General features: G+C 39.1%; 1 protein-coding gene across 1 annotated transcript in view; it reads right to left on the bottom strand.

The window, feature by feature from the left end:
• fam207a (family with sequence similarity 207 member A) overlaps positions 1-22,339 on the bottom strand; it is a 121,320-nt gene extending 98,981 nt beyond the window's left edge. Inside the window, exons 1-2 of the mRNA XM_039755062.1 lie at positions 22,100-22,339; positions 3,671-3,812 (exon numbers count right to left, since the gene is read on the bottom strand). Of these exons, the coding sequence (XP_039610996.1) occupies positions 3,671-3,812; positions 22,100-22,339 (382 nt within the window). The remainder of the gene's footprint in view (positions 1-3,670; positions 3,813-22,099) is intronic.
• Between the last annotated feature and the right edge of the window lie 4,125 nt (positions 22,340-26,464).

The following is a 26,464-nucleotide window of genomic DNA, read 5'->3' as shown; positions in this document are numbered from 1 at the left end:
ATATAAATTTCATTTTATAGACAACATTTCTTGTAAATATTCTGTCTGAGTTTGGCAACAGTTTGTCTTGTTCAGGACCATCTACAACCTTGACAACAACATCTGAAACTTCTTACTCTTGATAATACAACATATAACTGACCGTGGCTGAATACTGGTTCTGGCAAGTACATGCCAACTTTTTCTATGGTTTGCTCTTCTGAGTCTTTCTCTTTTAGCGTTTTTCTGACAGTCATTTTCTTTTTCTTCAATCGATCTATTTGCTCGTATTTTTCTTTGTCTTTCAGCCTTTCTTTTGTTGATGTTTACTTGTTGAGCTGACCGTTCTTTCAGGAGATGTTGCTTATATACGGTTTGATTGTCTGTGTTTTTTGTCCTACTTGACGTGTCCTTTTTTTTGGATGGCATGTTGTTAGTAGATACGTCCGTAATATTTTCTCTTACAGTAATACTGGCTTGTATGTGGCTGTAATATGCATCACTGTGTTGTGTCTTTAATTTTCTCTCGCAGTAATACTGTTTTGTATTTCCGTAAAATGCCTGTAATTTTCTCTGACAGTAATGGCTTTGTTGTCCGTAATATGCCTTTAATTTTCTGTCACAACATTGGGCAATCAGCAGAGTGTCCCCAGCAACTGATTTAATGTGTGGCGTGTAGCTGATAATCGTCCCCAGCAAGTACTGTGAAGTTCCCAGCAAGTATTTTAATCTGTGCTGGCGTGCAGCTGATTATTTTATGTGTGGCGTCTCCCCAGCAACGGATTTTATGTGCGCAGCTGCGACTACCCAATCAGCACTCTCCCCAGCAATGTTGTCCTTTATTTCTTATCATGCGCGGCTGTGGCAAGGCCATTCACTGTGTGCCCAGCTTCCAGTGTGCGTGCTTTATTTGCTTATCATGCGCGGCAGCAGCTAGGCCATTCACTGTGGGCCCAGCTTCCAGTATGTATGCGTCCACGGTGCCATGCGGATGGGCGGGGCATGGTATGATGTGCGGCGCGGGGTGCGCATGCACACTTCACTAGAAGACACAAATACACGGACACCTGGACGCACACAGGGGTTTTATTAAAGAGGATACTTTATAATTCATTACAAAATGATTACAACTAATTGAACTTCTGTCCTGAGAGTTAATTTGTCAAAGAGAAAGAAGTATGCTTGCAGGTTTTTAGTTTATGTTTGAATGACAACTACTGGCCTATCAGAACTAATCTCCAGGCTAAGCTGATATGTCATTGCATTTTTTTAAAAACTAATGTTTAGACACCTTCTGTTGTATTTCCACAATCTATGGAATAACCAATATAATTTTCCATCCATCCATTATCCAACCCGCTATATCCTAACTACAGGGTCACAGGGATCTGCTGGAGCCAATCTCAGCCAGCACAGGGAGCAAGGCAGGAAAAAAACCCCTGGCAGGGCGCCAGCCCACCACAGGGCCAATATAATTTTTTAATATGTAAACCAGCTTAGATTCTGAACAAAAATCAGTTGATACTTAACACCCAATATTAATGACTTCTTGAACTTAGTTTTTTAAATAAAATGCATTGAAAATGAGTTGCTGTATGGTCATTACTCCAGCCACTCCTTTTTTTTGAAACTTACAGTTCCAGTACAGGGTTCTGGGAGTAGTGAAGCCTATACCAGCTGCATCAGGTAAAACACAGAAACCACTGCGCTTATAACCCAACAGAGTCTTGCACAGTCAGTTTTAGACATACAAATTCAATTAACTTTTCTATAGGTCCTGTTACTCCCTAATTTCCTTGGTATTAACCCTAAGTGCAACTCAGGCACAGAATTCTGTATTACTACGATTAACCCCAAGTCAGACTCTGGGTGATGTTTAAAGGTACAGGGTAAAGCCTGAATAACTCTCGAGACAGTATTCTGCTGACATCTAGAGGATAAAATGACAGTATGCTGAAAAAATCATGAATATTTCTTGATGTTTTGCTGTTCTAAAGTAACTCATCAATATTCATGACTAGGGCTGAGCCTTCAACCAAACCACAATTTTGTGTAAACGAGAAACTACAAATTCAGTTTTAGAACCAACTGAAATTGAACCATTAGTATGATCAAGGGATAGTGATGACAATGTGAATTGATGTTTACACATTGACACTGTACAACCAAGCTGCCTTCATACGCGTGCAATTAGCTTTATGGGAAAAGGACAAAATGACTGTGATCAAGTTCAAGAAAAGAGAGATGTGACCCCCTAAGCACTGTTCATAATGCAACAACTGTCAACATGTGTGTGATGGGAAATTTAGAAGTCACTAAGCCTTGCGCTGCAGCAGTCTATAATAACACAAGGATCATGTCAATTGTGCAAAAATATGAGAAAAAAATACTATAAGAAAAGTGCACAAAGAAACACACTTCTGCTGTCCCAATTACAATGTTGGGCTTTGTGTTGGTGACTGTTTTGAAACATTTATACTAGCATCAGTACATTGCTGTACCTTTCCTAGTATCTTTATATTGACGTTTTAGTATTTACATGTTTCTGTTACACATAACATTTTTTCTTGCTGATAAAAATTCAACACTGTAAATAAAAATTTTATGAAAATGTACATAACCGAATTCCATTCTCCTCGTAAACATTTTATGCATCAAAATGCTGCTGTGTAATATTTTATTCTTTTATAATGCATACTACACAGTAGTAAGTATATAACTTGCCATTCATTATAAAGAAGGGCATTGATTAATTCTACCTGACAGTAATACACAATTGCACAACTAAGCATCAAAATCTATCACAGGTTGTTCTGGAAGCATTTGACATTTTTTTTCACTGTTTAAGGAATTTGTTCTCCTTATAGTAGCAACGGCTAATAGACTTAAGTCATTCTACCCAGGAGCTTCAAAGGTCTATCAATGACTTTTGTTTTGTCTTGTGCATACTTGCATATTGTCTACACAGAAGACACTTGTTCGCTTATGTCCAATGCCATTATTGATCAAACTGTTTTTATTCATAAGAAGCATTGCACAAACTGTACCACTCAGAAAGAGGTAATAACACATGCTGCCTGAACACAGAATAAAAATGCCCAAATGCAAACTCAAAGAATTGTAAAAACAACAATCCTGTGATTGGTCTCTGCTGGGAACTGTGGGAGGAACAATTCTCTACCTGCAAACCTAGCATGTACATGTTAGTGTCAAGTAAAGGTGCTAGCGATGTGGAAGACCACAGAAGCTCCACAAAACACAAACTGCAGCTGAAAGAGAAAGCTTGTCACTTGAATTAACTATTTTGTGAAACCAGTTAAATCAGATATTGTAACTGCTATAAGGAGGAGTTATTGCATTCCACACCACTAAGCATCACAATAGCTAGAGATCCATAGACTGAATAAGTGAATAGTTAAAAGCGGTATTGTCTAATTCTGAGGCGGCTCATAAAATTGTCAAATGCTTGTTTTTGCTAACACCGAGAAGGCACCATATCCTCTTGACAGTGATATGAAAGCTCAAGAAGCCACTGTAACGTAAGAGGTATTTCTATCAACATCTAAGTCACCCTTTCAGTAACTTTTTCTTTAAACAATAAATTCAGTGGCCTGTACATTTATTTTGGATCAATATATTATAACGGTCAATCTTCCCACTGCTTAACCTCTAGAAACCACATAGGTCTGACCTTCAGACAGTGAGAATCTCATGAGGGATGAATGGGTCAATGGCTCAGGGATCAGATTCCCTCTTAAATAGAGAAGCTGAGATCTCTGTGAATACATAGTTCTAAATAGCCAATACCACAGATATACAATCTCATTAGGGATCTGAAAAGAAAACAGATATAATGATGCTTTAACTGGAAAAGGGTTCGGAATAAATAACCTAATCCGTATTGATATTTACAGTATTCATGAACATTATAGGCATGGAATGTCAAGGGAAAAAGAGTATATAAGGATGGAAGCTGCATCTACAACTACAGGAAAATATGTAAAACATATTTTACTAAATGTGCTCTTTTAATTGAACAAAATGTTAGCACATTTAAAAAAGTGCTTACACAAATAATGCACAAGTAAGAATAATTTTATACAACAAGCGGTACTGCAACAAATTCCATGTAAATGCAAACATAAACATAGTAATAATAATAATAAAACAGCTAATTTTCATTTTCATAGCTTTTTCATAATTTCATGTCATCTGGAAGAGCTGTAAGCAAGGAAAAAATCTATTTTATTATACTGTATAAATTATTTGATATGACACAGCCCTAGGTTCAAATCCCAGGTTAGGTGCTGCCTTTTTGGAGTTTAGGGATATTCTATTTTTCAACCACAAGTTCAGTGGCTCAATTATTGCCTCCAAGTCACTGTGTGACCTTGAATATGTAATTTAAACTATCTACTTGATGTTTGTACAGTTGTTGAATAAAGAGATGCATAATGAAGCTGCATTTTTAAAATACCTTGAATGGTGTTTGCTAAAGAAAGGCCACTATATATAGTGCTGCTCTTGGCACAACTGAAAAAAATGGGTTAAAATGGGAAGGTGTGAATTTTTTAAAATGCCACTGCATAGTCGTTTGCATATTTAGTATGTAATTTATTATTATTACATATTTTTTGTTATGTTAACCTTAAAAGGCACTCTGTCACAGCCACAATGTAATTTGAACACTACCTGGGAACCTTTCATTTTGTGTTAATTTTGGTTTATATGATGTGTGAGCTTACAAAAGGCATGACAAAAACTAATTTCACTTAGTCCCATTTCACCAAGGAAATGGCAAAAACAAACAATGAACCTGTGCACTGTTACTTTAGTAAAAAATAGTATCAAGGTTAACAGTGCTGAAGAGAGGGCATATTTTCTATATTTATGATGCAAACTATTACCTAGATACTCTGGAAATTTTGGGGCCTTGAAGCAAGACGTAAGAAGAAAGCACAAATTTCACACAAACTGGAAAGGATTCACATCTGGACAGTAACATGCCTAAGATTTAAATATAAGTCGGAAACTGTGAGGATGCACCAAAATATCACCTACAACCCCTGCCAAAAAATTCAAAGATGATGCTATAACTACAAATAACTTTACAACTGAGGACTAGGTGACAAGTTTATAATTTTAAAAGAACAAATGTTATATAAAAGTCCAAAATGGAGCATCTGTTTTGCATGTCAATCATAACAACTTGCATCAACAAGAACCGGGGGCTCACAGCACCTTTCAGCTACTACAGATTGTCCTGTTGCCAACCTGGCTGAGAACAATGCATAAGCAAAGCAACAGCTGCGCATAATACTTAACTGAATCATGAAAACTGAATATTTACATCTATATATATAATTCTCTAAGGCAAGACAACCATGGAAAGCACGCCGGAAGGGGCGTGGATTCACTGAGCCGCCGACAAGTAAGACACCTATGGCGCACACAGGAAGGAGCCACGCCCACCAACTCCAAGACCATTGGATATGACAACAACTCGCAGAGCCACGCCCACCAACTCAGACGCGACGACACAGAAGAAACAGCATCATTTATATTCGTCTGTCGTAGAGGCCACATGCACCTGCACAATAACTGTTCATAGAGGCATGTTTTTCACGGAGGTAAATCGCCATATGCAGCGTGTAAAACAGTTTGCGAGGGGGTATCCCATGGGATCTTTAAAACAATCCTTTGCAACTGAGGTTAAAACACAATGAGGTAAGCAGTCTTTAAAAACCGAGTTTTCGGTTACGACGCACGACCGCGTGCACCATAGCAAACTGTTTTACACGCTACATACAGCAATTCACATCCGCGACAAACATGCGTCTTCTTAGATGCTCCTGCAGAAATACGGAAGACGTTTCCCTGCCCACCAACACTTCTTTTTCACCGGTCCGCGTCTACCCTCGCTCTCTAGGCATTCAAACTGCCTGCCCATGTGCCCAGATGCAAAAACTCACGACCACCCAGTTAGCCCCTTTCGTCTGTGCTAGGAGTCCACATGCACGTCTAAGCCACTTTGACTTTTCATTATTCTTTTCAGTTTCGACACCCGACCGCGTCCACCATGAAAAACCATGCGAAAGGAACAACGAAGCCCCGCCCAGAAACTCTACCCCTCCTCCCACGTGCTCAGGAACGCACCTCAGACCACTGCCCGCCAAATCAAACAGCTCATCAAACACATACTCACTCCCTTTGGTCTGTGCTGCGGTCCAAACCCAGCTGTGAGCCACGTTGACTATTCTTTTGCCCTCCATGGCTACCACTTCAAATGTATTTCATGGAAACAACACTTCTTTCAATGTTATAGAATTTCCTGCTTCAAGTAACTGTTTGTTTCTGTCAGTCGGGTTTTTTTTGGAGAAATGTCATTGACGAAACTGTTGCTCTCAAACTTCGTAACATGGCTGTTAGCTTTGTTTGCCAACATTGGGATAACTTCAGTGACGTGGTGTTCATTGTTCTTAGTCACAGAGGCATTGTTATACAGTCTGCTCAACAATACGCTGATTACATGAATACGTCCGGAGTCTATGGTGGCGAGGCAGAAATTGTGGCAATGTCCCAAATCCTTCCAGCTACTATCAGCATTTACTTCTAAGAATGTCCTCATGCCTCTCCTCAAGTTTACAATCCGGCCCAGCGTCTCTTCATATCCCTGCTCTTTAGCGGTCCTTTGGATCATGGGCATTACAAGGTTCTCATGTCACCAGAAGGTAATCACGTGGGTATTTGAGAGGCATCTTTTGACTCTGTCGGTATGTGCACACAGGGTGCACACCCACTTGCTCGCCACACTAATGTGACGTCACCTGCCCACTCTCCTCTTCCTGAAAAACATTTAAAGACACCCTCCCCTAAACATACACATTCCACACAGGACTTTCAATGCACCTTTTGTTCCAAAAGCTTAAGAGTGCACAGATATCTGAACGCACATTTGAAAAAACACAACACTAACCGAATGATGCAATGTGAACATTGCCAACAATGCTTCGAGACAACGCGCGCTCTCAAAAAACACTTACAAACTCATTCCACTCTCACCTTCAATTGCACATTTTGTACCGAGGACTTCACGGGTGAGATGGATCTCCACAACCATATGCAGATCCATTCAACACAAGATTTGTATGCAAAATTTACGAAAACACTTTCACGCACGCAGATACCTTACTAACCATCTCAAAACACATTCCCTGATGAATTCTTTTCAGTGTCAACACTGCTCCAAAATCTTCACACGCCAGAAATATCTCAAAGCACATTTAAACACCCACTCCACTGAGCAAAGCGATTCCAAACAGATCTTTGAATGCACGATTTGTTCAAAACGTTCGAGTGCAGGATTTCTCAACATGCATTTAAAAACACACTCCACTGAACGAATTATGCAATGTGAACATTGCCAGCAATGCTTCAACACAACTCATTCCAATTCCCTTCAGTGTCAACACAGCACTAAATCGTTTATGCACAAACATCGCATTCACTTTTCTACAGCTTTTCAAGAAGATACTGCCATTCACGTCCAAGAACATAACATTGGCCTTCCTACCACACTACGTGCTTCTTGCAATGCTCTTCATTGGCCAGCAGAGGTCAACAAATCCAGACATTACACTACGTGTTGTCATGCCGGCAAGGTGTCTTTGCCACCGCTATCCAAACCCCCTCTTTTATTAGAAGACCTCTTAACTGGCAAGAACCCGCTGTCCTGAAATTACTGTGATCATATCAGGGAATACAACTCTGCTTTAGCGTCAATGGGCGCACACATCGCTCAACCATCTGGACAAGGACCGTATGCTTTCAGAATCCACAGTCAAATTTATCACCATGTCTCTCCTTTATATAACAATCCTGACACGTCACCACAATACAGTCAGCTATATATCTTCGATTCTGCTGAGGCTACCAGTCACCGTTTGCAAAATCAATGTAATTGCGCTTGCAGTGATATTTTGTTGCTTCAACTAGACAACATGATACGACAGGTTAATCCCTTCGCAAAGTCTTACATGCAAATGAATGACATTATCACTCACGGTAACCCTGTTACTGCTGTACAAATGGTGTTCATGGAAAATCCAGGTCTGGATATGAGAAGGTATAACGCCCCGTTCCTGTCAAATGGATGTTGAAGCTATCTTTGTAGGTGAAGACAGGGAACCTCCTGCACAACGCGACATTTGCATATATCCAAGGGGAGATGCTTGCAAGCGTATCTCTGTTCTCAATATGAACTGTGACCCCATAGTTTATCCACTGCTATTCCCTTACGGAGATCCAGGCTGGCACATACAATTAACCCATATTGAGGAAAAGCGAAGCGCGAAAAGAACGCGAGTCACACAGCTCCAATTTTATGCTTTCAGGTTGGCCATGAGATCTTCATTTAGTGTCTTGCATTCCAGTGGCAAACTGTTCCAGCAATACATCGTTGACGCATATGTCAGAACAGAAGGCGCGCGTCTACATTACCTTCGCTCACGTCAACAAGATTTGCGTGTAGAGCAATACAGGGGACTTATGGATGCTGTCACTGCGAAAGCACATCACCATGACCTTCGCCCTGGACAATTGATCATTCTTCCGATTGCAGTTTTCAGTCACAGACGATTGTGTGTTGGTTTGTTCTGTGCATTGTTACAATGTTGCTTTTCTTGCTGATGTATTACATTACCGATTTTTCAAATGTTAATTTTAGCCCAGTGCTTAAAAATTTTTAAAAAACCGGCCTGATTATGCGGCGTATGGTACGCCACGGGTTGGCTAGTAACACATAAATCACAGTCTGAAAACCTCCAAGCATAGAAAAAGTTACAATTCTAAACTCCTTGGTAGCTTCTGAGTGCCTCTGAGTGAACCCAGAGCCGCTAATATCGTACCCAAGGATGAGCTGCAACAAGTGTGGACACATATACTGTAGTCAGAAAAGGGTTTGTGCAACATGTCCAGTGCTTTTATTTAAACACAAACAGTAGTATCCAAAAGTGCAGTGCAAATTCTCCAATGCAACAAATTAATAAATAATCTATAAAATGATGTGCAAGGTGGAGGTTACAATATTCAAAAAAAAATTCAGTAAAATCAAAGTTAAAATAAAGGCAGAATTGTCATACAAACATGACCAAAATGCCTCTTTCTAAAATCTGCCGTTTCCTCAGCTTATCTCTTGTTACCTTTAAAGAAAAAATGTGCCTTTTACTTATAAACCTGTTAAGCATGTTAGTTTAGATAATGAACTAATGAACATTTCATACATTTGTGATTTTTTTTTTTAAAGATTTGTACTGTGTTTATTATTTGTTGCAGTGTGTCAAAGTACAAGTTCTGTTAAGAAACAAGTACTGCATTATTAAAATGGTTATCCATATTTATAATTACACCTCAAGAATTCAGAATGTATTGCCTCACATTCCCACAGGGCTATATGGGACTTGGTATTTGTCGGCTCAGCCCTGTTGGGTCTGGGGGTGCTGCCAGGGGGTTCTGCAGGAGCTACAGAGCCCTATTTTGTTAGGCTTGCTAACAAGCCACTTGGAGTACTCCCAAGTGCAGCATAAAAGGAGCCGTCTGCCTTTATTCCAGGAGCCAAAGTCAGGAGAAGAAGGACAACGCTTGCCAGGAGGAGTGAAGGCAGAAGGAGAAGGAGAGAAGACAGAAGATAGTGTTCATTATTTGTGCTTGTTCTGTGCTTCTGTGGATTGTGTACAGGTCTACAGGTGTGGGGAGCAAGGGAATAGCACATTCTCTGTTAAATAAAACGTGTACTGTGCATCATTTGTTGTGTTTGGGGCAGCTGGAGTGCCCTTGTGGTCACAATATATATAATTTTTTTTTTGTTAGATAAATGGTGAAAATCACTTTTTTTAATAATTCTTATTTAGGTACATTACAGAAAAAATCAAACAATATTACAGCTTGTAATTATTTTCTTTTATGGCATATATATTATGGATAAATATATTTGTACATATTAGTATGCATTTTAAAGAAATTGTATTAATTTTAGTATTTTTATGCTTTTTGTTAATAAAAAAAATGAACAGTTAACATCTGTGGTTTATAGTTTAATTATAAAAATATGCTCTTTTACTATAGGACACTAGGCTTCTATGTGTCTGTTTAAGAAGGATCCTACTGTAAAAACTTTGTAAAAAAAAAATCAGAATCGGTATCAGCCTTAAAAAACCTGATTGGAGCATCCCTACTTGCTTCACTGTTTAAAATTGGAATCAATACCCGAGTGTCCAGTCATGACGCCCTGTCAACACTTTCATCAAAAAGCAACATTAAACAAAACATTCCTAAAAAATCCTATTCCTTCAGCATAGCCAATTGGATTTCAATCACCATACCTGGAACACTTGATGATTCAAAGTGTGGATTGCACAACCCAATTAATAGCTGCCAGTTTTATTGGTAGATCAACTTCTTGTCCTTCTTTTTGTGTTTTTCAACCAAGCCCACGTTGTAACTAGACCATGTCACCTCCCCTTACACGATAGAAATTAAGGAGTTGTGCAAGTGCCTCATTTTGTTGATAATTTCAACAAGCTGTAAATCAATAAATTATAGGTCACTTTAATCCTCCCAGATAATTTGTGGAAACCAACGCTTGTCTTGAACTTTTTTTATAGGTGAAAGATAATTCAAAAGTTTCTCCTTTTATTCTAAATTGTATTGATAAACAGATCAAGAGGCACTGCTCTTACTTTCTCAATAACAACAGACAGATCTTTTTCAATCAACACCGAGACATCCTTTCATCTATTTTTGACCATTCACAAAAATCAGAGCATTTGCCACTGGGGTCTTAGCAAACCTCATTGCTCCTTGCAGAGTAACAATAAAAGTAACATAGCATCTCACTTCAGGCATAAGAAATGTTTACTAGTAATGAGGACTAATAACATGAAATTTACCTTGATTCTTCAGAAATAGGAAGAGTATAGTTGTTAATTAGTTAGACTGGATCATTGTTGGTATTTAAAAATCAACCAATGATTAGTACTTCATATTATTCTCTTTTAGGCCTTTTTTGTATGTGTGAAAAATATGCTGTTTTCTATCACTACTGCAAACTATATAATTTATGAAAATAATCTCTTACATGGTTTCTTTTGCTTTAAACAAGGCAAATACTGCTTAGGTTTTAGAATTATATGGTTATTGAGAATGCATTGTATCAAACCCAATTTCCTTTTGAATTGTAATCGGCTATTAGAAAGATATTTGCAGCTAGTACTGTTATGGTAAACAGAAACACTCTGGCTTATATATTACTAACCAAGGCATAAGATAGCAATATGCAATAAACAATTAAAGGGCTAAATCAATAAAAGTCAAAGCGGTGGCAAGTGAGCCTAGTGATTGCACGTTACACTGTATCAGTAATCAAAGCACAAACAGTGAACTGTTATGTCACTATTAACATAAAGTAACAGCTGATAAAAATCTACAGGCTTCAGTTATCACATTGTCTACTTCTGATACAGTGAACTTGACACTTTGTGTAAAGCCTTTATCTATTATGTTTGCATTGATGAAATGTCCTTGCCAATGAGAAGGTCCCAAGTGAGCATAGAATTTGCTGCTTTCATGAAACTGATAGCACTAATTCTAAATGGCTTTGGAAAGTGATCTGCCCTTTTCTTGACACTCATACAATTGATTTGTCCCCAGTTACTGTTCAAGAAAAAGGGGAAAAAAATGTTCTGGTGTTGTCTACATGAACTGAAAATATTCTGCTTAAAGCTATCTGAGGAGTCAGATTTCAACAAAAAAAGTATATTGTAGCAGCTTGCCTTTTGTCATACATAACAAGTTTCAGATAACCAATTTGTCCAAACTATTTTCAGTAAAATATGAAATAGACCTGGTTTAATTAAGCACAATTCAAGTGTATACTAACACTAGCTTTGTTACCAGACTTTGCCAACAAAATTTCCTAAGGCACTTATAGTACCATCAGTTAACTAGATAAGTACTACGTCACTAAGTACTTTTTTGTGCACAATATTTTGTGATTTTCTTGACAAAGGGCTAATATTCCTGGCAGGTAGTGTGGTGTACTAGTAAGGCTGTGGACCTAGGACTTCAAGCTCTGAGACTGTGGTTTCAAATCCTGCTACTGACACTATGTGACCATGAGCAAATCATTTCACCTGCATGTGCTCTAGTTGGAAAACCAAAAGAAACTTAAGCAATTGTATCTCAAATGCTGAAAGTCATCTTGGATAAAGGCAGTCAAATGATAACTAAAAATAATCTTAAGTTACTGAAGCTGCTTACTCTTCAACATGCCATATACAATTTTCCATGAGTAAAACATACCTGCATTAGATCAAGTTCTACATTTCTTGGTGACCTGGGGCCTTATGTATAAACAGTGCGTATGCACAGAAAATGTTGCCTAAGGACGTTTCCAAATTCAAATCTTGATGTATAAAACCTAAACTTGCCGTAAAGCCTCGCACATTTCCGTGGTACCTCAAACCCTGTTGTACGCAAGTTCTCTGGTTATCCTTTCTTTTCCTGACGCGGCTTTCTAAATACACTGAAATTAACCGTATATTGTTTATTAGTTTAATGCATCTGATTGTAATTAACCAGTAACAATATAATGGTCCACAGAATGGTCAAACTATTCCAAATACCATAGCTGCTTTAGCGTTGTTACTCTCACTGCACCTTATTTTACTTCTTTCAGCTGCTCCCGTTAGGGGTTGCCACAGCAGATCATCTTTTTCCATATTACTCTCACTGCACCACTTGGAGAAACTGATTGGAAAGAGAATTATTGGTATACAGCATCAAGCACACGCCTCCTCAGCCATGCTTCCTATTTGAACTGTTTCTCACACAGCAAACGCTTCAAACCTTTCCTGTACAGACCTCGCGGTTCAGAAAGAGTTTCATCCCAAGAGCTCTAAACACACTCAATCAAGTGATCCTTGTAGAACTATCTGTACTTATAAGTAGAATTACCTCACTGTAAACTGGCACTACAGTTATAATATTGCACAACCTGAGCCACTTTATAAAGCGCGTATTTACATATGATGACAATATCATTTTTAAGATGAAATACAGCAAAATAGGTTTATTATATTAGACAGATAAAACTTTAACTTCATTTAAATAATCTATATTGTTAATAATTAAAGGTTGTTCCTGCCTCACACGGTATGCTTCACTGGGACTGGCGTGAAGGATAGAATAATTAAACATGTACTACGAAGATATTTCAATATTCTTTAAAAGTTTTGAAGAATCGGTGCTCTAAGCTTATACATGGCTTAATGTCTATTACAGAGCTGATTGTGTGGCGATCGGTTACTTGGAGAAAGAAAAGTAAGGACAGGAATTGCAGGTTATTACGTTTGAAAGAGTTACTATTTTAGTTACGATGGGATTTGAGAAACTAGTAGATTAAACGATTTTAAGATGAAGTTTATGATGTGATTAAAGTGGAAATTTCAAGATTAAAGTTGACATTTTGTGCTTTTTTCACACTGTGTGCCTTTTTTTTCTCTGTATCCTAATAATCTTTCAAATGACACTCAGACGCTGGGCTACGACTTGCCTTTTCACAGAGACTTTGATATGTGACAACTTCTTTTTTATTTCGGGCACTGTGCGACTTTGTGAACTTGAGCTTTCGAGTTTCTCCAACACTCTGTCACTCAATCAGCTTCCTTTTGTTGTTTATACCACTGTTTAAACCATCAAATAGTAGGTTTTTCCTTCCCTCCACTTGGTATTCGCTGAAATTCCTCCATTTTCCCTATTGCTTTTCCCATTGTCTTTTCACAGAATGCTGAGCTTAAGGGCTATTTAAACTGATTTGCATATTCAAAGAGGTGTAATTGTGGGAGGAGTTAGGACGGGACAGCAGGCGCGTGCATGAGCGTTACTTTTCACGCTGACCGGGATTTATATAGTGGAAGAACGCAGAAGTGGGTGAACACACAGATTCCTGCATCTGGATTTTTCTGTGCGTAAGCACATTTCGTCTTTTGTGCTTATGTCATGTTATAGTGCAAATTCTACACACGGCGTTATGCCCCTGGCCTTTGTTAATAGTTATTTCAAAACAAAATTTTACAGAAAACTATTCTTCTGAATTGAAATGGGTAATTAATAGGAATAAATAAGAAATATGAGTATACAGTGTATTATTAACATTGTTAGATATTTATGATTTTCATTTATGTAATTTCTTTTCATGTTTTTCTTACGTTGTATGAGGACCCCTTTAAAGTCTGCAGATGCAAATGTATATGCAAAATGGTGCTTGACATACTGTATGCATAAATGCCGGCTGCACACGTGTTAATACAACAATTACAGTAGCTTTGAGAGTTGAAACATAATTTCTGTGGCTTCCCCACTGGAAATTAGAGTGCCATGACCTAAGAGTGGCACTGGTGGGTTGCACAATTTAAGCACCACGATCCAAGGTGGGGGAGGATTGTGGAGTCTCCTGTGGTGTTACCAGTGCCATATCCGGGGTCTTGAGACAGATGGAGTAGAATGGATAACCAGAATGAGAGCTGGTATGCTAGGCACACTACTGCATTTAAGAGTGTAGGTGATCAAAACTGGCCCACTTCAAGCACCAGCGTAAATAATTTCAGAGAGCAGCAGTGGGGCATTCTCATATAAAGTAAAGTAAAGCAGACACACATGTAAATGATTTAAGAAGTCAGGGTAGGGGCCAACTTTCTATGTTTGTAAATGGTAACGTATATTACAATTGAGATCGTAGGAGGGCCCATTAAGTTGGCTGATGCCATCGTTCGTGGCGTTTCTAGGATTTGCAGGTATCAGGGTCTTAACTCCCTCTATGATTGCACTATAAAAATCAAAGGGCAGTTTCCTATGGGCTTTCAAGCACATTTTTTATAAGGCTGTAACATTGATAAGGAGCTATATTATATTTGACGGACAAAAGGATCAAGGGCTCACAACGATTGTCATGTATATAATCAAGAAGACAAAATCACTGCATTGCTCCTGACTTCTCTTGGATTGAAGGACACCACTTTCCCCTCTCCTTCTCTCTCACTCCCTTTTAGCTTCAACCGAAGCAACACATTCTCATAGCCATTGCTCCTGGGACTGACACTCAAGGTTTAGTGTACTTGTTAATCATTGACCTTTGCATCTTCATTGAGATTTGCCAAACTTTTTTCTTCCATTTCATACCTGACTCTACCTGCCAACTAGCAACTGTTGGCTAGTGGTGCTGTTTAGCCTGTAAATCAGTACTGTTGTGTCTTTCATTTACATAAAGTTCATCCTTAGGGCAGGGCAGAGCATGTAAGTTAGCATTAACAAATATCGACCAAAAAAAATTAGCAATGATTTTTTCTATACCACAACCAAATTTTTATCAAACCAAAGTATTTTTGACATTTATGGGTATTGAGTTTTTCTGTTGTAGGGTTTATTTTTTTACTGCTAAATAAAGATGTATCAAAATGTCCTTAATTAGTGAATACCCAGTGCCATAGATGTACCATACTGCCAAATTTCAGCTTTTTAACTAAACAGGAAATTGTGTTTTTGTTTTGTTGATGAGCGAGTCCATCAAATCTGCATTTTACATACATACATACATACATACATACATACATACATACATACATACATATATATATATATATATATATTACAGTTGCTCAATAATTGTCATTAACATCTGTAATTAACATATTAAAAACTGCTGTGATTAAGTTTTTTAATGCAACCCCTAAATGCATTAATCTTATCAATTTGACCACACTGCACACTTAATGAAGCAGCAACAAATTATTTCAAATTTATTAATAGCACTTGATCATTTCCTGTATTGTTTCTTGATAATGGTCTTCTGTCCACACAAACCAGTAGAGTCGCCACTCATCTATACATATAAAGGAGAGTTGAGATCCGAGAGACTGTGTTTGTGTGTTTGTGGAGGGATGGAGAGTTAAGGCGGGTGGGGAGTCATGTGATCATCTCCCCTCCCATTCACGTCATTTCATTCACTTCATTTCGCTCTGAGCTGAGCTCCGCAGCCGACGCGGTCTTGCCGTTCTTTTTCCTTACTGTTTAGTCCTCTCTCCTTTACTGATTTACTGTTTACTAGACGCAGTACTTACTGAATAGTATTTTTTCCTTTAGTGTTTCTACTTAGTGTTTCTTAGTGTTTAGTAGACGCGGTGTACCGGTGTTCCCGGCGGTGTTGCGGTTTACTGTTGCTTTCTGCTTCATTTTTGTACTTTAGTGTTCAGTAGACTTTTACTTTATGTCATTTAATGTTGTTCCCGGCAGTGTTGCAGTTATTCCCGTTTCTATTTTTTATGTAACATGTTCACGAATTAGTCATAGAGAAAATGTATATATTTTGGCTCCGGGAGGACAAACCAAAAATGTTGTATATAAAGAAGCTCTATAAGTCGCATGTAGATACATAATTATTCCAACTATAGCGACTGCAGCAAAGCGCACATGGTCTGCTCGTCCCTTATAATACAAGACTGTCCCATACTGGAACATAAAATACAGCATAACATGACACAATTTGCTCTTATTTTTGTATACATGATTTTATAAAAACACCAACTGTTCAATTTGCAGAGAATAACAAAAGAACAATTAAAATCAAACCTGTTATACAAGAGTAGTGAATGAGTTTTATTTTCATGTTGCAGATGGACAAGCACTTGCATGTTGAGTGAGACTGTGTGTCAGCATCATTGTTGCCATTATGGTCGATTCACATATTGATGGTTAAAAAAAATAACTTTGCATAGTATATTCGAGTAACTAGAACAAGACATTACATACAAGCTAATGCAACTCCACCCATGAAACGTAATAGACTGTTGAGGCATAGGTCTTGAAAATGAGGCAGGATGCCCTTAAACAATACAGTGTTACTGCTATCCATGTCCAAACAGCAAAAGACCAGATGACACTGTGCTTTAATTAACAGTTACCTACTGTCGTTTATATTATAACCTACATTAGCCTCTATTATACTGTAACCAATAAAATTAAGCAATAATCAACAGAAACTGATTATGCTAATATTTATATTCATCAGGGTGGAAGGCTAAAGCAGTTAAACTTTCTTTATGAAGTGATACACTCTATGACAATGTGCAATGTAAAACATCAAAATAACCGTATCAGAAACATATAACTTTTATCAAGCATATTTATCTCGTTTAAAATCATCCAAAATGTATCCAGGGCAAGATTCAACATGTGAACGCTAAAATCTAGCTCCAGCCTCAATGGACCACATGTTTTGAGCGTGCACCAAATTAACATCATTCTGGACAAAACTCTTTCAATGCCTATCAGACAGCCTGGGTGTTACAATCACTCCTAACCCATTAACAGCTGTGTTGGGTGTACTACCAGACCGGCATAAAGTGGAGAAGGACAAATTGATTGTAATTGCCTATGCCACACTACTAAAATGTAGACTTATCTTAATGTACTGGAAGAATCCCAGCTCATCTTTTATAAGTCAATGGGTAACATGTTCTACACTGTATGAAACTGGAAAAAATCTAATTCTTACTTAGAGGATCTGGTCAAAATGTTTTTTAAAAATATGGCAAGATCTAATTAACAAAATCTTAAAATAAACATTTATATTGGGTAAAAGAACATTCCCCCTTCTTTGTTGTTTTCAAAGATTTCCTCTTGCTGTTGGCTCTCCTCTCATTTTCTCAGGCAGGAGTTGAATGCGGATTTGTATTTTCTTCAAATAAAATAAAAACAATATATACTGTATACAAGTTTTTACCTTTGTTATCCTTTGCTATTTAAAAGGCTAATCTATACACATTTTCAGTGTAATTAATGACTCCTCTTCTCCGCACAACAGCTGCACAGATTACTTGTGCATATCAGGCAGCTAAAAGCACAAGCTCAGTTATAATAGTGCTGACTCTGCACAAAAGCTAAACCATGATTTTATGTTTCTGTTTTTGAATACTTAATTGTTTGTGTAATTTTTGGTATGTTATCATGCAACATAACAGTCCGAACCATATGTATTGGTTTTCTCAAATATTAGAGCAACTCCTTGGGGTGGCGGATTTTGGTGGTTGTTGTTTCTGTTACTCAAAACTGCTTAATAAATTTACTGGAATAATGAAATGCATAGGCAAGTCAGTCAGTCATCGTCCAACCTGCTATATCCTATCACATCTTCACGGGGGTCTGCTGGAGCCAATCCCAGCCAACACAGTTTGCCAGGCAGGAACAAATCCTGGACAGGGCGTCAGCCCACTACAGGACACACACAGACACATACACCAAGCACACCCCTAGGGACAATTTAGGATCGCCAATGCACCTAACCTGCATGTCTTTGGACTGTGGGAGGAAACCCACGCAGACACGGTAAGAACATGCAAACTCCACTCAGGGAGGACCCGGGAAGTGAACCCAGGTCTCCTTACTGCAAGGCAGCAGCGCTACCACTGCGCCACCGTGCCACCTTTACTGTAAATTATGCATTACCTACATTGACAATAGGCAAGTGATAATTAAAACAGTTATTAGAAATTAATCATTAGTTATTTCTGCTTTATACAAAAAATATTACTATGACTGAAGGAACAATGATTAGTCAATTAAATGTTTAATGGAACAGCTTATACAGTGGGTACAGAACAGAATCACCCCCTATTGAAAATATTGACATGCCGTTGCTTTACAGTCTAAAATGAAAACACACACAAAAATATTTTTTCAGCCTTATTTACTCATGCAACCTATAACAGCCAAGTCAAAGATATAATAGCAACACTTCAGAAAAATAATCTCGTGTCTCCTTGTTCCCTACGGAACATGAGGCCGTGACAATCTGCTTCCATCTTGCTCGATCACTGGCAGCATGTTGTGCTTCGCCCCATGAGAGGTGTAATTCATTCAGTTCAGCTTCTACAGTACTCCTCCAGGTTGTTTTTGGCCTTCCTTGCTTCCTGATCGCAGGTGGTGTCCAACTCATAGCTACTTTTGGGATGTGATTCTGGTCCATTTGGAGGACTTACCCAAGCTATTTCATTCTATGGCGTTTGATCTCCTTTACCACGCTATGCGAATTGGTCTTCTTATACAACTCAATATTTGAGATCTTCTTTCGCCAAAAGATAAAGCAAATTCTACTGAGGCAGTTATTGTACTGTAGAATACCTCAACCTTCTTCATGTCACTCTTGATGACACACCAGCATTCAGACCCATACAGCAGAACAGATTTGATGTTGCTGTTGTATAGTCTCATTTTTGTTCTGAAGCTGTATTGCATAGATTTCCAGATGAGATGGATTCTAGTCTTGCCTTAATGTCCTTAGCTGCAGCATTGTCCTTGCTTAACAAACTGCCATGGTAGTCTCCCAGATGTTTTTGAATAGGTCAGTGAGCACCCTGGTAGATGTGGCAAGGTCTGCTTTGAGCATCTCAGCATGGATGGTGTCAATTCCAACTGTCTTGCCATTCTTGAGTGCTTTGAACTTCTCAAAATCTGTAGTTGGGCTTCCATTAAGAATAATGGTTTCATCACATCTTGCATTGATGCAAATCTCTTGTGTTTTGTGGTGCTTACGTTGAGCCCGTTATTCTTGCCAAAGTTCTCAAGTCAAGAGGGATCACACTCCTCAGCCTCCCTGGAAATGTCTATTCGAGGGTCCTGGAGAGGAGGGTCCGTCAGATAGTTGAAACTCAGATCCAGGAGGTTCAGTGTAGTTTTCGTCCTAGTGGCGGAAAAGAGGACCAGCTCTAAATGCTTGTCAGGGTCATGGAGGGTGCATGGGAGTTTGCCCAACCAGTCTACATGTGTTTTGTGGTCTTGAAAAAGGGGTTTAACCGTGTCCCTCAGGGAATCCTGTGGGGGGTACTCCGGAAGTATACCCCTGATAAGGGCTGTTCAGTCCCTGTACAACCGGTGTCAGAGCTTGGTCCACAGTGCCAGTGGTCCTCAGCTGGAAAAGGGTGGAGTGCCCTCTCAGGGTTGGGAGTGAGATCCTCCCCCAAGTGGAGGAGTTCAAGTATCTCGAGGTCTTGTTCACGAGTGAAGAAAGAATGGAGCCGGACGATCGATAGGCGGATCGGTGCGGTGTCCGCAGTGATGCGGGCTCTGCATCGGTCTGTCGTGGTGAAAAAGGAGCTGAGCCAAAAGGCAAAGCTCTCAATTTACTAGTCGATCTGTATTTCTACCCTCACCTATGGTCATGAGCTGTGGGTAGTGACCGAAAGAACGAGATTGCGAATACAAGCGGCTGAAATGAGTTTCCTCTGCAGGGTGTCTGGGCTTTCCTTTAAAGATAGAGTGAGAAGCTCAGAGTAGAGCCACTGCTCCTCCACATCGAGAGGAGTCAGATGAAGTGGCTCAGACATCTGATCAGGATGGCTATTAGACTCCTCCCTGGTGAGGTGTACTGGGTACGTCTAAATGGGAGGAGGCCCCAGGGAAGACCCAGGACACACTGGTGGGACTATGCCTCTCGGCTGGCCTGGGAACGCCTCGGGATTCCCCCAGAAGAGCTAGAAGAAGTGGCCAGGAAGAGGGAAGTCTGGGCATCTCTGCTCAAGCTGCTGCCCCTGCGACCTGATCTCGGATAAGCAGAAGATGATGGATGGATGGAAGTTCTCAAGTCTTCTCTTGTAGGTGGACATGCGTGGAAGGCAAAAGAGCTACATCATCTGCAAAATCAAGGTCTTCAAGTTATTGGATTAGAGTACACTATATGCCTCTGGGCTTGTCCAATGTTGCCTGTCTCATGATTCAGTTAATGGCTGCCAGGAGCAGGATTGGTGAGGTGATGCATCTTTGTCGTACCCTTGACTTCACAGCATACCATTAAAATAGGCTGCTTTCTAGTATGACAGTACACTCGAACTGCAGATAGGTCAATTGGTGTAGCCATCTTCTGAAGTATTCTGTAAGAATGTAGGATCTTCCATAAGGTGTCACAGTGTAGGCTGGTGAAAGCCTTTTTTAAGTCAATGAAGTTGATGTATAAATAAGTATTCCACTTTAGACATTGCTCGATGTTTCTTTGGACATACATCTGGTCTACACAACCTCCTCCCTTCCCGAGGCCACCTTGCTCTTGTCTCAACCTGGTGTTGATGGATACTTCAGACCAGAGGAATTCTGCAAAATACTTTCAATGATATTGGAATTAGTGAGATGATCCGCCAGTTGTCACATTTTTTGGAGGTTGCCCTTCTTGGGAAGCTTTATACGGAGGCCTTTTGACCAGTCTTCAGGGATGATGTCTTTTTCCCTGATGCTCTTGAATAGGTCAGTGAGCTCTCTGGTAGATGTGGGTAAGGTCTGCTTTGAGCATCTCAGCACGGATGGTATTGATTACATCTGCCTTCCCATTCTTAAGTGCTTTGATGGCACGTCTGACTTCAGCCTCAGTTGGAGAACTGATGTCAATGTCCAGAACATCTGCTGCTGGTAGGGGTTGGCAGTTCCTTCTGGCTCAGGTCTGTGTGTCTGTGAGTATGTCACAAAAATGTTGTACCGTTCTGTTGGCTTGCTTGTATTCGTAGTACTCTTCTTCACCTCAATCAGGGATAAAATCAATATTGCATTGGATCAGGACACTGAATCGAAATCGAATTGTGACATCAGTGCAAATACCCATCCATAATAGTAACTGCTAGTGTGCTGCAAGCTTCAAATCATTCCACAGACTTTCAATAATGTTTAGGTCTGGGCTCTGACTAGGCCACATAAGAACATTCACCTTATTCTCACTCTGCCACAGTTTGGACAATTTTACTATGTGCTTTGGGTCATTGTCATGTTGAAAGTTGAACCTTCTGCCCATCTTCAAATTTGTGGTAGAGGGCAGCAGGTTTTCATCCAGGATTTGATGGTATTTTGCTCCATCCACTTTTCATTTCTACCCTGACAAATGCCCCAATCCCTGCTACCGCACAACTTCCTGCTACCACCTTGCTGCTTTACTGAAGGTATGGTTTGTTTTGAATGGTGAGGTGTATTGGCTTTCCGACAGGTATAGCATTTGGCGTTAAAGCCAAATAGATCGATTTTGATTTCATCTCACCAAAACACCTTTGTCCACTTGGCCTGAATCTTCAAGGTGTGTTTTGGTGAGGCTGGGAGGGTGTGACTTAAAGCGGCCCTTCTCGAGGAGTGGCGTTTTTCTTGTAACCTTCCTGTAGAAGCCACATTTGTGGAGTGCTTGTGATACTGTTGTCACATACACACAATGACCACTCTTTGCCATAAACTCTTTCAAAGTTTCCACTGGCTTCTTGGTAGCCTCCCTGCCCTGTTTCTTCATTACTCTTCCATCCAGTTTAGAGGGATGGACTGATCAAGGAAGGGTCCAAGCAGTACCAAACACTTTCCACTTCTTAATTATGGTCTGAACTATGCTCCAAGAAATTGATAAAGCCATTGAAATTTTTTTTGTATCCATCTCCTGACTTTAGCCTATGCCAACTTTATCTCTGAGATCTTTTGAAAGTGCCTTGCCACCCATAGTCAGTTATTTGTTTTCTGTTGCACTACCAAGAACTGGAATGCTCCAGGAATAACTCTTTTTATGCCAGACTAATCAAAACGATTACAGCTGACCACAGGTGGAAACCAATTGCAATGGAGTAGGCAATTACTTATACCTGATTGAATTTTCAAGTATTTTTGGGAGGGGTGTGAGATTTCTTTCTGAAATGTGGCTATTATATCTTTGACTTGGATTTTACAGGTTGCATCGAGTAAATAAAGTTGAAGAAAATATTTTTGTGTGTGTCTTCATTTTAGACTGAGGGGGCTGGGCGGTCTCATGGCCTGGAACCCCTGCAGATTTTATTTTTTCCCCAGCCATCTGGAGTTTTTTGTTTTTTTCTGTCCTCCCTGGCCATCGGACCTTACTTTTATTCTATGTTAATGAGTTTTGTCTTATTTTAATTCTTATTTATTTTGACTTTTTTCTCTTTCTTCATCATGTAAAGCACTTTGAGCTACATTATTTGCATGAAAATGTGTTATATAAATAAATGTTGTTCTAGACTGTAAAGCAAAAAAAAAAAAGTGAATATTTTAAAAGGGAATGATTGTTTTCTATACCCACTGTATCTGTGTATATATACACACTACCAAGTTCTAGAACACCTCAGTTTCTAGTGTTTATTTAATGTCTCAATGTTTTATGAAATCAAGGCACAGAACAAATGCACAATGCTGTAGGACCTGACCTACTAGACACAGACCAAAAGGTATTGTGTGGTACTGCAAAATACTGTGGTAACCTTTTAAATTCAGAATGCCAGTCACTTGGTGTTAGTCAACAACTCCTCCTCCAGTAAAAAAGTTAAACCTCATTCCAGAACACCTCCTCCTCCATGTTTGACACACTGAAGAACCAATCCTTTCACAAGCTCGATGGCATAGAAACACCCTGCATGATGAACCAAAGTTTTCAAATTTTGATTCATTGGTCTTCCAGTCTATAGTAATCTACAGCCAGTATTTCAAAGCCCTATTTTGTCCTTTAAGGAATGACTTACTTACTGCTACTCACCATTTTAAACCTACAGCACAAAGTCTCCTCTTCACAGTAGAAACTGAGACTTCCTTTTCTTGATTACTGTTAAGCTGTGCTTGAAGTGCCTATCACACAAGCTGGTGACGATCAGAAACCTGTCTTGTGATTGAGTGGTAACTGTGAATCTGCCAGATCTCTTACTATCAGTTTTTTCCAGTTTTCAATTATCTTTGGATTGTGTAGGACACTGTACTCGCTGACATTTTGATGCTTTTTTGCCATTTCTCTAAATGAAAAGCCTTTCAAGGGGAATAATGCTCTATCTCCTTTTATTTGTTAATTACCATGTTAACTAAAACTTACAAATTTGTAATAAGTGTAATATTGTCTAAGTAGTACTTCAGAGGGCATAGTAACACAATCAATCAATCAATCAACATTTACTTATATAGCACATTTTCATACAAAAAAATGTAGCTCAAAGTGCTTTACAAAATTAAGAATAGAAAAAAAAAAAGACACAATAAAAAATAAACATAAGTCAACATTAATTAACATAGAATAAGTAAGGTCCGATGGCCAGGGTGGACAGAAAAAAAAAAAAAACTCCAAAAGCTGGAGAAAAAAATAAAATCTGTAAGGATTCCAGACCAAGAGATCGCCCAGTCCGCTTTGGGCAACACAGTCTGTTCCAACTCTGCTTTAAGACAGACATTTAAGTAATCAAAAGATGTCGGGGACACCTGTGCAAATTGTTTGCTTCAACTTGCAAGGCGTAATTTACTTTAACACTAGAATTACCAGAGCCTACGAAAAAACTCGTAATTCCGTCCCACCTTAAATCGCTTCTTAAAATTGTTCACAGCTCTCCACCAGCGTCTTTTGTCATCTAAATGTGCTGATAAAAATCAGGCTGCAAGCAGCCGGCTGTTCCATCCCCCCACCGACTTAGAACATGCACAAACTTCTCCCAGCTCATGCCTTGATTGATTATCTAGGAGTGAAGTGGAGTTTTAGAGTGGAAAGAATAGATCATTATTTGGAATACACGCATTTCACGTGTGTTCCGTTTCTACAGTAATCCGTGTAAACACATTTTTAAAACAGAAACGTTTTTCATATTGTAGTAGTAAATGACAAAATGTAAGCATAAACTATACAATGTATGAAGCCTGAAGTCCAAATATCAAACACTTTCACAAAAGGTACACATATAACAGAACAAGTATGCTGTTATTCAAAAATATAACTGCAGAAAAAGCCACCTTAGCATGCCATATTGACACGCACGCATACTGCAGCTGACACAGTAGCATAATGGTATCAGCCACTTACTGGTATCCAAAAGCTCATGAGTTCGATCCCACATGGCTCAGTTTTGAGAAGTAAACTGCTCTTATTCTTACTATTTTAGAATAAAACATGCATTTGATTTCAGTGTGTAACAGCCAGTAATTTATGATACTTGTAAAGGTTAGTTTTTTGTTTTTTTATTCACTTTTCATTCTCGGAGTCGTGTTTAGGATCCTTCCCTACCCCCCATCTGAGAATGCTGTTTTCACATAAAGATGCGCGTGGCTCTGCAGCGTACTTGTGACTGCATTCTCGTACCAATGCTTGCGAACTGAAGTGCCTGCGTGCACTTTTCGAGGCATTACACGTCTATTTTTTTTAGCATGCCCGTGTCGCTCAAACACAGGAACATATGTTGGTGTACAAGAATAAAAAACAAGTGCACTTTTATTCTAGACTATAAGTGAAGAAAAAATAAAGCAAGTTACAGTAGGCGGTTGATACGACAGCTTGCGTGGTGCAATGCTAAGAACTGCTGATTTCGATCCGTGCTATATAAAATCATCACATTCAAATATTAACAATTTCCACACACCCTTCCTACATTCACGACATGTGTACTTGTTGCAGTGTACACATCTCTCTGGGCTATGGTTCCTATTACACTGAATGAGCACCTGACATTGTACTTTCTTCCCTATATAAATCACATTCGAGTATAGCGTCTCCAAATAAATCACATTTGAGTTAAAGCGCGTCTTTATGTGAAAACAGCATTGTCAGTTTGGGGGGGGATCGCGAACGCGACTGAAAGAATGGAACTGAATAAAAAAAGACTGAAATCAAATGTATGTTTTATTCTAAAATAGTTAAGTACATGCAATATTATTTGAAAACGAACAGCGTCAGATCGGGTTTGAATACACGCTGCGACACTGAACTCCCTGTCTATCTACATAGTAATAACAGTAATTTTATTATTATATAGGAGCTTCCCTGTCTGCCTATCATATAGTGCCTTTCCTTCCTACCTACCTATCTATATATCTATCCCCTTAGCTGTTTTTTATATATCTATTATACAGTGCCTTCCCTGTTTATTTATATATCTAGTGCCTTCTCTGCCTGTTTGTCTGTCTGATTGCATATAGCGCTGAACTTACTGCTCTGTACTTTTCTGTCCTCTGCATGTCCTGCACAAAAGAAACAGCACCATACAGCAACATGTGCGAACTGGCAAGATCGGGGAAAAAACACGCGTCACTGATTACAAACCGCAAGATGAATGAAAGAGACAATATATGTAAAAACATCATCGACTAATGCAATATTATTTGAAAGCGAACAGCGCCAGATCGGTTTGAATATGCCCAATCTGACGCTGTTCGTTTTCAAATAATATTGCATGTACTTAACTATTTTAGAATAAAAACATACATTTGATTTCAGTCTTTTTTTTTTTATTCAGTTCCATTCTCTCAGTCGCGTTCACGATCCCCCCCAAACCAATCTGACAATGCTGTTTTCACATAAAGACGCGCTATAACTCAAATGTGATTTATTTGGAGACGCGCTATACTCGAATGTTATTTATATAGGGAAGAAAGTACAATGTCAGGTGCTCAT

This window comes from Polypterus senegalus, chromosome 6 (assembly GCF_016835505.1).
Source record: "Polypterus senegalus isolate Bchr_013 chromosome 6, ASM1683550v1, whole genome shotgun sequence".
NCBI lineage: Eukaryota > Metazoa > Chordata > Cladistia > Polypteriformes > Polypteridae > Polypterus > Polypterus senegalus.
The sequence above is the reverse complement of the archived record's forward strand: the minus strand, read 5'-3'. Positions and strand labels throughout refer to the sequence as shown.